This window comes from Lissotriton vulgaris, chromosome 7 (genome assembly GCF_964263255.1).
Source record: "Lissotriton vulgaris chromosome 7, aLisVul1.2, whole genome shotgun sequence".
In the NCBI taxonomy this organism is placed as follows: domain Eukaryota; kingdom Metazoa; phylum Chordata; class Amphibia; order Caudata; family Salamandridae; genus Lissotriton; species Lissotriton vulgaris.
Window position 1 is genome coordinate 726084521 of NC_141695.1, and position 12307 is coordinate 726096827.

Genomic DNA, 12307 nt, shown 5'->3' on the forward strand with positions numbered 1-12307 from the left:
AAAAAACAGTGAGGCAAAAGAGACTATATGGTGAGTGTCCTTCCCAGGGAGGGGGGAGAGCCGTATCAAGAAACAATATATGCAGTGTTAGTAGATGAAACCGTGGGAAGGGGGGGGGGCAGGAGCGAGTGATCACAGCATCAGCAAGAATCTATACAGTACAAGGAATGTTGGGCTATGGGGACTGCGACATTTCCGGGATATCTACAAAGGAGGAGTACAGATCTCCCCACGATATAGGTTCCATTGGTTCCATATTCTCCCACTTCTTAGGTCTGCCACGTGCAACATACACAGTTTTTTCCCTAAACATGCACCGGTCCATGTTTTCTTTCCAAGCTGAAATCGTAGGTGCTCTTTGGGACCCCCACAGTTGTGCTATGTCCCTTTTAGTCACCATGTTCCCAAGGGTAGCCCATTGCGTCTGTACCACATTATAATCATTTGATTCCCATACATTCAGTAAACAGTGTCTGGCTTTAGGCAACAACGAGACTCCCGAAACTTCCTCCATGACAGCATGCACAAGATTCCAAAATAACACCACTTAGGGCACTCCCATATGATATGTAGGAAGGTACCCATCATACCACACCCACGCTTACACAACTCATTCACAGAATAACCCATACGCAGCAGCCCGGAACCTGTTATATAGATACGATGTAGGATCTTTAATTGCACCAGCCGGGGACGGGCTGGAATCGCGACCTCTTTAGGAGAAGATATCGCAGCCTGCCAATCCTCATCATCCAACTCCAGTCCATCACCGGTCCAAGCTTCCCGAAGCTGCAGAAGTAAATCTGTTCGATCATTAATAATTTTTTTATAAATTAGGGAAATAGTCGTATCCGGGACGTGTCCGTCAAGCACTCTATCTTCAAGAGGAGAAGATTCCGGGATCAAGGTTCCGGCCGGGAAAACCGAACAAAGTGCGTGACGGATCTGCATATAACGGAAATACTCCCTATCTCTGAGCGCATATTCCGATTGCAGCTCCTCAAAAGTCTTGATCGTATCCTTGACCCAAAGATCTTACTGATGTCAATGAGGTCCCACTTCTCGAAGCCCTTCGTTGTCCATAAACTACCCAATTTTTCAGCTACGTAAAGCGGGTTCGCTCGGGTCTATCTGTCCGACCACCCCATAGCTGCGTTCGCGCTACACCACACCTGCACCGCGACCCCAGTGGGTCCAGTTAGTTTCCTGCCAGTTGATTTGGAGTTTAACGCTCTGTTGTAGTTCCCTCCCGGCAGCAGCCATTTATCCATTTCGAAGCTATTACATTTTTTATGATAAATGCGTTTGTTTGTTCAGATGTCAACTCATGAAGCAAGGCTACTGGTCCTTCCACAAACATGCCACTACAACTGCATCTTTCTTCTTTTCATCTACTCAATAACTAATTACATTAACAGTGCATAGTCCTCACGTCTGGCACACTGCTTCATTATTTGACTCGATTCATTCATTGTGGTGTATGAGGTAATAGTAACTCATTACCTACATTACATTGTTTTAGAGCTATGTATTTGCTGACCATCGGAGCTATTCTCACTTATGTACTAAGTGAGGTGAGCTCCCAATAGTTTGCATTACTTACTGGTGTGCCATTAGGCTCTCTGTTCTGTGTTAAGCACACATTGCCCTTGACGGTGCCATGTTTTAGATGCTTTCCTCAAGTCGCCACTAGACAACGCATTGTCTTCTTCGGAAGAGTGTTCAATGCAGGATCTTCCCAGGTTTTAAATTGCCATGTGCGGGCAAAATCAAACTACTAATGTCTCTTTTACACTGCAGTGTATGGTGGAACTCAAGCACATCTTGTCTAGTCCTACATAATCTAAGCATTCACAACGGCCGTGTGTAACGCAACAATACAGACAGTCGATGGCCATCTACACCTGATCAGGAAAGTGCATGGGATTAAAGCAGTGCTTAATCTGAGCCGGTGGTTGCCCGTGGGGGCCACAGGCACTCATTTTTCGGGCAGACACTTGTTTTTCTGAAGCAGACATTTCCTGAGAGCAAGAAAGGGAAATTACACAAACGGGAAAGAAGAAGAAGAAATATGGAAAACCCTTCACCCAGGGAGAAAGCAGGGACCAGCACGAGCGAAATAAAGAGGCAGGGAGTATCTGCTAGTGAATTAAAGAGAGGTGAGGCGGATTCAAGACGACAGAGCCCTGGTATTAAGCGAGCTGACATGTAATAGGGCCAGCTGGGCTCCTGGGCAGTGCTTTTGGTACCTACACTCTTTACTGGAAGTATAAAGCATTAGATTAAAGGCCAGAAGATTCATGAGAAACTGGATAGGGGCACTGAGAGGGATTTTTGACCCCCAGCAGTTTTGGAATAACAGCTGTAAACTTATAAACTTATACTCAGTGGTAAAATATTTTATCCCAACTCCATACCTTTTGATAGCCACAGCTGCATCCCCCTTCCTCATCCCCTTGATAGCAGCATAAGCCTTTAAATGTTCCTTCATGGGCAGCTTTGGCCAAAGTGGGTCATCCTGTGGGCAGTACCCCAAGAACCTTGTAGTTTCACTGTATCTCACGTTGGAGGCAGCTGGATCACTCTCATACCCCGTTATCAGCACCTGTAATCAATATATTTGACTTAATATTATTAAAACATTCATTTAAGAGAAAAGCACACATTTATACAGTCACTCGAATCAGTGTACATTTAGGAGATACCAAACGAGCAGAACTAAACTCAAAGGTAGTGGTTCTAAAAACAGACAATAACATTGTGAGGCACTTCTCTCAATATTTGCCACCTGGAGCAATTTTTTTTGATTAGCACTCACACAGCGTTCACTAGACCCCCACTACAGATGGCTCTGCTCACATAGGGCCAATTGTACTTTTGTTCAGGTCACAATTCGCAGCGCCCTTTTGTGGCCAGAAATGTAACTTAGTAACCGACCTATGAACAAACAAGTCGGTTCACAAAATAAGGATTCGGAGTGGGTCTAAGTCCAACCTATTTAATAAATATTAATTAGGTTGGTCACAAACTGCAACATACTCTGATTGGTCAAAATCACAGAAATGATGGCCTACAAGGGTTAGTAGCCCACTATGCCTCTGACTTTTTTTCAAAGTTTCAGTGAGAGTTAATTTTCCTGAACAGACTCAATTTACGTCATCTCCTAAGGCCTACCACAGTTCATCCATCCTCCTCTATAAGTATGGCTCTGCTCAGTTATCAGATTATGACAAAATGATAGGACCACAGCTGGCAGCGCAAAAACTAAACTGAAATGTAACTTTTCTTGCTAACCTACACAGTCCTCCATCACAACAAATCTATGCATCTTGTTCATCTTCCTATACCCTTCTCAACCAGCCCTGCTCCCCAAGGTTATACAAATATTTTAAGACCTGTCTCTTTACAATATCCTCTATATCCTAACTTTTTCAATCCACACATATTTTAAATGTAAGATCACTCTGTTTCAAAATTTGCTTCGCCATTTAACACTTAACCATATGAGGAGATTTATCAAGATGAGAAAAATCTTCATTAGACTGAAAGCATCGACTTTTGGAATCAGCAATACATATGTCAGTCCTTTACTGGCACAATATCAAGCATCCTAAATGCAGATTCTATCATCAATCTATATTCAATCTGTTATGCTTTCTCTCTGTAAGAAACAAAATACATCATTTTTTCCGAATCCAGGAGAAACTGAACTGTTAAGAGAACCACACGTCAAACCTAACCTCTCTATTTACATCTCCCTAAACATTTCCACCCCTTTCCATCCCTCCTCTCAACCCATCCCTTCTGCACACCATCTTTCCAAAACCACAACTAGAAACTCCCTCTAATCAAGCTCCTTCCTCGTATTTAGCCCCTCACTACAGCACAATCAGTCCATCTCCTTACATATTTTTTCTCTCCAACTCACTGTTAACATACTTAGGGCTAGATGTATCAAAGGGTTTTGCCCATTCTGTGTCTATGGGGAAATGTGTTGATACATATGGCCCCCTACACCCTAAAAATATCAGCATAATTTCAACAAAAGTATAGTGCAAAGTATAGGCAGTGCCATTACTAATGACATGCACTCTCAATTTTAGAGTATGCATAACTAGGTATGCGTGGCCACATTTTAGTAAGTAATTACCTCCTCATCCTTCTTCCCGTCCAATTCCTTACGCTTGAGCAGTTTACATGCTCCAAAAAAACTTTTACCTAGCTGAGGTCAAAATACATCTCCCAATATGGCGCTGCCTACCCACCATGCAAAAAGGGGGACGCACATCACAAGGACATCCTGCGCATACCAAAGAAACTCATAAGAAAGAAACCAAAAACAAATCACCATAAACAGAAACCAGGGAGGGAAGGGTTCTGGAATGGAACAGGAAGACCAGGACTTAGAGTAATGAAGATTACCAATGAGTAACCCGGCATTCCAAAGTACTCTTTTAGTAATCAAGTGTTTGACGAACTGCAAGCTAGCTAACATCCCTGATACACTCTATACTGGATCTATGACGTCTCCATTATCCTCAATTCTTACAATTACATCATTAGCAAACCGATATGCAGTATTGCTCTTAATGGGAGGGAGTGTGCACAAAAAAGTAATAGGGTTTTTGTATTGCTCATATAATATGTGGTCTTATGTGGAACATTCATTGAGTAAATTTCCTTCAAATTTCCTTCAAATTGGCCCATTTGCAGTTGGCTAGAATGGAGCCTGTTCCCTCAATCCCTAATGACAGATGCAGTGGTTGGTAATTGTATGGGGAATTATAGAGGATTGTATGTTAAGTGGAAGATATATCTTATCACCAGAATAGAGTGTGTATGAAATATTGTTATACAAAAATATTGTGACCAAGACAATGTGAACCAAAATATTGTAGCGGTAAGTATGTGTAGGTATGTAGTCAAGTAAACTCCTTCACTTCTAAGAAATCCATTCTTATAGAACTATTACATAGGCTTCAATTAAAATTGAAAAGAATATCATAAAATCTGTACATAATACTTATTTCAATCAATTCACTGACGCTTATCATCGTCCTAAAATAGAGAACAAAGGGACAGATATATGACGCATTTTACTGATTGCAAATGGCTCATCAGGCCGTTTGGGACCGGTAAGATTATTTCAAATATACCAATCCAATTTTGACAGTTGGTAAACTATTACCTGCTTACACAATATGGGTTGCAAGTCACTATTAGGAAGGGGCGTGGCAAGGGTGTACCTTCCTAATAGCGAGTCGCACTGGCATGTAGGAATGTTTTGCAAACATGAATTTGGTAGCGAAACAGTCGCAGTTTACCACCAATTTCAAATTTGTGGTAAGACATTCACAAAAGGGAAGGGGTCCCAAATGAACCCGTTTTCCTTTGTGAATGGGGGCACCAACATTATTTCTAAAAAAAATAAAAGGAGAACTTTTTATTTGTATTTTTCAAAAAGCTTCCCATTTTCCTGGAAAAAACTGCTGTATTTAAAAAGCAGTCACAGACATGGCGGTCTGCTGACTGTCATTGCCGGCCATACCCAATGGGTCACAAATTTTGACCTGCCTCATGAATAATATTGAGACAGGTCCCTTGCGACCCATTTGGGAATCACAAACAGTGACTCAGACATTGTTGTACATCAGGATTTGCGACTCGCAAATTGCAAGTCACTAAAAACTGCAATTAGCGACTTGCAAAAATTGATGGTTACAGTATAACATTTAGGATTTCTTCAAATTAAAACTCAATTGAGGGCCAAAACATTATTTTACACCTATTAGGAACATATAAGATATCATTTATTACCCACTAGATTAGGTTCATGTAGGCAGGTAAAACATTATAAAGTGAATGTGCAGGCCCATACTTTCTTAATTCCTAAAGTCTTGTTTGACCTAGTGCCTCACATTATCTACCCCAACCTATCTAAGGGGTACCAAACTTGGTAAGTTCACAACACATTATCGATCCTTTTAATAACTTTCAAGGATACTGAGTTCCAAAGGCATACAACTAGTTTTGCCCGATTGAGTATTAAAGTGCAGAGTGTAAGATACAAACTGTAGTGAAGCTCCGGGTCCCATTCAGTCTACTCTCTGACATGACCTAATTTAAAAAGAACAAAACTCAGTAGAAGGTTACAGCCCATTATCACATACATATAAAGTGCAGTTAGAAGGGTGGAATATATTACCCAGGGCCAGCAGCTCATTTAACCAACTAAAGCAATATAAAGCGCAGCATACAAACTAACCCCATTTTAACATACCTGTTCGCAGCATTTAAAAAAGTTGGTAATTGCCAAGGCATGCATCTCCTTTTGCCAACTAGCATTATAAAGTGCAGTGTGCAGGACAACTACCGCAATCCCTGGTCTCCCATTCGATCAACCTCCTCTCATATTTGGGATCGGCATAGCAAATAAAAATAAGAATACGCCCCTACCAAAAATTAAGATTATAAATCCTACCCTCAGTCTGAATCAATTGACAAGAAAAAGCCTGGCAAAGAGGGGTTACAATCTTCTGCAATTGACCAGGAGCAATAGCTACATCCTGGAACCTGATACCACGCATCAGGTAAATACACAATTACTTGTCCCTGGTTTGTGGATCTTGTGTGTGCCTAATAACAAAACAATCAATTTGATTGCATGAGAGAACTTTTTTCCTGCAATTCATTTGGGTTGCACAAATCCAAAGACTGGTCTGAAAACTCAAACTTCTCTGAACAATAAAATGTTGTAGCTTCCATTACAAGGCATGGGGATTAGGTAATCACCTCCTGAAACAAAAAAGTGAAAGTGCAATACATGTGCAGGCCTGGTTGCAAGGGAGTTGTAATAAAAATAAAATATCCGATTTTGTCACTGGGTTCATTGACCCCAAAGGTCTGTGAATCTAGGTCAAGAGTTTGCAAACCCTAATCAAGGGGTCTTAAATTCTCTATTTTCATTTTTAAATGTTTTATTAACACATATGAGTCTCAGTAGAATTCTGCCAATAAGACAGTCAATCTGTGTTTGACATTCTAGTATTTCAAACATACATTACTCAATGTTGGACCTGCTGAGTGTTCATGGCCACGGTGCAGGGTCCACACACCCTGCAGCTGGTCTAGGAGTTTGTGAAGGTCTGCAAACCTTAAAGAGACTTTGATGACCCTAACAAACCTAACACATTTAGACAAACAGGGGCTAGCTCTAAGGCAGACTCGGCAGCCACCACCCTCAGCTCAATGTGAAGCATGAGTTGTTTGCCTGCAGTGGACTGGCAAAAGGGCAGGTGTTAGACATTAGGTTGTTGGTTGACTGGGGTGTGAGCCCTGGTCAAGCAGCTTCCACAAACCTAGTTAGGTTTAGGCACAAGCAAACCTCAAATATTAACCTTTGCTCAATCCACTGGTAGCTTGGAACAAATCAGTCAGGCTAATTTAAAGACAATATATAAAGTATCTGTGTCACACTTCATACAGTAAAGCAGTGAAAACACCACTCAAAATGTAACTCACACCAGGTTAGAGAAATTTGAATTTAATAAATAAAACAAGACCAAAATGACAAAAAACCAATCAGTAGAATTAGATTATTCATTTTTAAAGAATAAACTGAAAACTGTAACCTAAACCTAAAAGCAACAAGCAACAACCGGGGATACCTGATGGTGCTGGACCAGGTCAAAGCCAAACATTCAGGTCAAAGGAGTGCGAGTCAGATAAAGTCCTATATCAGACCCCCTGAAGGTTTATCTTTGCAGTCGGGAGGACCCCATAAGCTTGACGTCAGGAGCCCCTGAGCCATACCACGGGCCCAGCACATCAGAGGCATCACTTGGGGGTCAGGAAACCACCTCAGCTGGGTACAGGAGCTGTTGGGGAGACTTTTATGTCCCCGAGGCTTGGACCAGGAGCTCAGCAGATTGAGGCCTTTGAGCCACTCTGGGGTCTTGGGTAGAAGATGTAGTTGAAGGTCCACTCCTTCTTCACGAGGTAATAGGTCAGCAGGTAAGCACACCAGGGCAGCAGTTCCTTTAGAACAGCAGTCCTTGTAGCAGCAGAAGAGTCTTTTCTGGCAGAGTATCCACAAGTCCAGAAGTATACTGAAGACTTGGTGCCTGATGTCCTTCTTTTATACACAGTTGTGCCTTTGAAATGGGGAGAAGCTTCTAGAGGCAAGCCTTAGAAACGGACAGATGCTGTGTCTTCATAGCCCTCGCTAACTAGGCGGTTATACAGCTCTTTGTGTAAAGGCAGGACACAGCCTATTCAAGTGTAAGTTCAGCCTCCCATCCTGCCAGGGATGGCCCATCCAGTCACACCTAATCTCACAGTGTTTGCAGACGTCTACGTTAGGAATATAAAAAGCCCAAATTATGCTTATAACGAATCATGTGACCCAGAGGCAGCAAATGTCTAAGGCAAGAATATGCAAACTTTCCAAAAGTGCCATTTTCAGAATTGCAATTTAAAATCCAACTTTACAATAAGTTAGGATTTTAATTTGCAGATCCAGAGAGACTAAACATGAACTGATTAACTCTTCCCATTTGAAAATTACACTTATAAAATATTATAAGGCAACTCAAATGTTCTTCTATGGGAGAGAAATGCCTTGAAGAGGTAAGAGTTTTTCACTAACAGAACATGTAAAACTTAAAAGAACATGTAATGCTTTTTAAATACATTTCATCCTGCCCTCTGGGCTGTCCATGAGTGACATATATATTAAAAAGAATGTTTTGTGCCTGGCAAACGGTTTATTTTGCCAGGTCAAAATGACAGTTCAAACTGCACATACAAGTTCTGCAATGGCAGGCTGAGACATGTTTAAGGGACTACTTAAGTGGGTGTGGCAGGCCCACTAGTAGCATTTAGTTTCCAGGCCCTAGGCACATGTAGTGCCACTTTACTAGGGACTTACAAGTAATTAAATATGCAAATTGGGTATGAGCCAATGTTACCATATTTTAGGCAGAGAACCCAAGCATTTTAGCTCTGGCCCTCCAAGACAAATCCCACAAAAGTAGGAAGAGGAAGGCAAAAACATTTAGAGATGACCCCGCAGAGAGGGCCAAGTACAACAGCAGGCCTTACAGGAAACTTCCACTTCACACATCCTTGGCACTGAGCAGCAGGGCTTAGCTACCCATAACACGCAAAGCCTGGCTGAATGCCAGGTCGAATGGCCAACCACCACTGGCCTTTGGCATAAGGGGTTGGGGTTGACCAATCCTGGCGGGTTGGGCACAGGGTTTGTGTGCAGCCAACCCTTGATCATAATGAAGAGGGGGTTGGCTTCCCATGGCTGCTTGGGCACAGGAAACTGTTGCATGTAAAATATGATTAAAAAAACAGGTTTGGTTATAACACTGTAGCACATATTTGGCAAAAAGTCTTAGAAATTTACTTTAACACCTTGGCTGCTAGAGGTTTTCCCCTTCTGTGCTGCACATGCATGATCCCCATTGTTCATGACGAGCTCAGCTCATCATAAGCACACGACCAGTGTACTGCATGACGAGCTGAGCTCGTCATGAGCAGCGAAGGGGTTAAAAACTTCTGTTCAAGTACTGTTTTGGTTGTGAATTAAAACCAGAAAGTCATTAAAATGTGAAAGTTATGGTTAGCACCACAATCCATAGCGTGGAAAATAACCATACAAGCCACAGCTTGCACACCAAATCTAATGCGTACAACCTTACAATATTATTACCAATCGGTACCAATACATTACAACGATACATAAAATACAATAGGCTGGTGCTCAAACCAATAAATAATACTGCTCTAAGACTCCTCTTTTTTACATTGATATTAAGGGTAATATATGTATAAAGTCTCTTCTGTAAGATTATTTGTAATTGCATCTGTCAAACTAAGGGTTGATGTGGAAGGAATGGTTTTCATGGCAGTTGTGTGAGTAATTGATTGTGGGCATAAACATAACTTGCAAATTTCAGTTTTTTATTTTAATTTGCACAAATATATATATATATATATATATATATATATTATTTTCTAATGGTGTAATCTTTTCCGAGAACTCTAACACTAGGCCACTTGGCCGGGCCCGATTTTTAAGATTTGTATGATTTTTATGATTTCTTACAAAATTAATCATGATTATTTTCCTTAATTCCAGCTTACTTTGATACAATCATGCTGATTTGCTAAGCGTTGTAAATGTCAAAATGGAATTATAGGTTTTGCTAAAATGAAATTTCGGTTGAGTGGTTATAACATGCATTACCTGAGCAGAAAAACAAAGGAGTCTGTTTTCTAGCTCGTTTGTAGTTTTTCTCGGACTTTGGTCCTTTTTCTATGTTTACCCTTTTTTTTGCACTTTAAAATGGTGATTGTTTTTGTATGTGGTTGGCTAACGAGAAAGATCGCCTGGTCGAAACGCGTTGAAAATAAACATCTCCATACACGGACCCTGGAGGGCGAGTCATTTGTGTTTCCTGGTGAAAACCTTACTGGGAATCCCTTCGGGCATATATACACATATATATATATATATATGTCCAAAGGTCGTAGTCAAAATCCTGCTTTCCGCAGAACAACGAAAGAAGCGAAGACCACAAAGTAAGTGCAGTTTCTCAGCGTGGTTTATTCAGTGCAAAGAATCCAAGCCTGCAATATCGCCATGACGCGTTTCACCTCGTAAAGAGGCTTGCTCACACAAAGTGTCATGAACACAAACGAGGGTTTTTAAAGTGCAAATACATAATTAATCACACCTGTGCAAATTGCATTTTTTTCTCCCAATCCTGACAATTCATGGAAAGTGAAGACAAGCTTTATCTTTCTAAGTTTGAATAAAGGGCATAGTGCCCAAGGGGTTCAAATGTGCAAAAACGCAATGTTTTAAAATGGTCATAATTATTATACAAATATAAATAAATTGCATTATATATACATATATACAAGGCTACAAAAATATAGATCTTCATTGGGCTATAAATATAATGCTATGGCCCCAAATATTTCATATATGTACACAATGATTAAGAAAAAAAGGTGTCTTAAAAACCAAAGTTGGCAAATTCAAACAACCATATTTTCATATATATACATCCACATAATTATTTCAATATATATAGCACATTTAATTTGAAGAACCCTTATTCATCATCACTGGGCATGTCCGCCCTCATTTCTATAAAGAAATACATGAAAGACAGAAATTGTGCCCAAGTGGGCATATTCAAAGCAATCTCACAAGGTGTTTGAATTGAAAGCATGCACTTTATAACAACCTCTTTTAGTTACTGTATAGCAGGAGAAATGTTTATGGAGTGAAATTAGTGAATCTATACTAATGGTTAAAAACATGCTACAGTTAACAGCAGGTAGCAGAGTCAGTTAAAAGAAAACCAAGAAATGGTACAGGGGGAAATTACTATTTACATCCAGACAACACTGAGTATATGCATACTTGAGGGGAAGATTGTATTTCAGTTAGTTAGAGGCAGGTGTAAAGGTCCTCGCTATTGTTAAGATCTCCCGGGCTTTTGGTGTTGAATTCAAGAATGAATCTGGTTTCCAGGAGACGCAGTTTTGCGTCCCGGTTACCCCCTCTTTTCAGAGGCAACACTGTATCAACCAAGAAGTACTGTAGGCTACTGGGATCACTCCCGTGTACAGCCTCAAAGTGTCTAGCCACTGGGTAGGCCTGATCCTTCCCGGAAATTGCCCTTAAGTGCTGTAAAATGCGCTTGTGTGCAGGTGGGCGAGTACTTCCAACATATTGCAATCCACAAGGGCATTGCAAGACATAAACAACATATTCTGTCTTGCAAGTTAATCTTTTGTTGATGATAAAGGGCTTATCCGAGAAAGGACGTTGGACCTGGGTTTTGTTAATCCCGTGGCGACAGGCCTTACATGTGAGACACTTTTTGAAGCCAGTGATGTTGTCTATCCAGGACTTAGTGGGTTCTAACATGTTATTGACTAGTGCACTAGCAAGGCTAGGGGATTTGCGAAACGTTACACTTGGTTTGTCCGGTACCAGGTCCCCTATAATAGGGTCACCCTTAACCAGGTTCCAATTTTTATTCAGGATCTTTCTAATTTGGGAGTGCTGGTTGCTATAGGTCACAATGGCTCTAGATGTAATACGCTCATTGTTGTCCCCTTCCGTATTGGGTTTGGTCTTGGGCATGAGTGCATCTATTCTCGAGATGTCCCTAGTACGTCTGATGGCTCCTTCTATCAGAGTACTGCTATATCCTCTCTGTAGGAATCTCGCTTTGCTAGCTTGTTGGGCCAGATTACACTCCAAATCAGAACTGCA

At 41.0% G+C, this 12307-nt stretch overlaps 1 protein-coding gene across 2 annotated transcripts in view; it reads right to left on the reverse strand.

The window, feature by feature from the left end:
- The window catches only part of LOC147702338 (ATP-binding cassette sub-family A member 9-like), a 1822583-nt gene that overhangs the window by 214139 nt on the left and 1596137 nt on the right, over positions 1 to 12307 (reverse strand). For both annotated transcript variants that reach the window (XM_086930970.1, XM_086930969.1), the window contains one exon: positions 2418 to 2605. In XM_086930970.1, coding sequence (XP_086787096.1) covers positions 2418 to 2605 — 188 coding nt within the window. The remainder of the gene's footprint in view (positions 1 to 2417; positions 2606 to 12307) is intronic.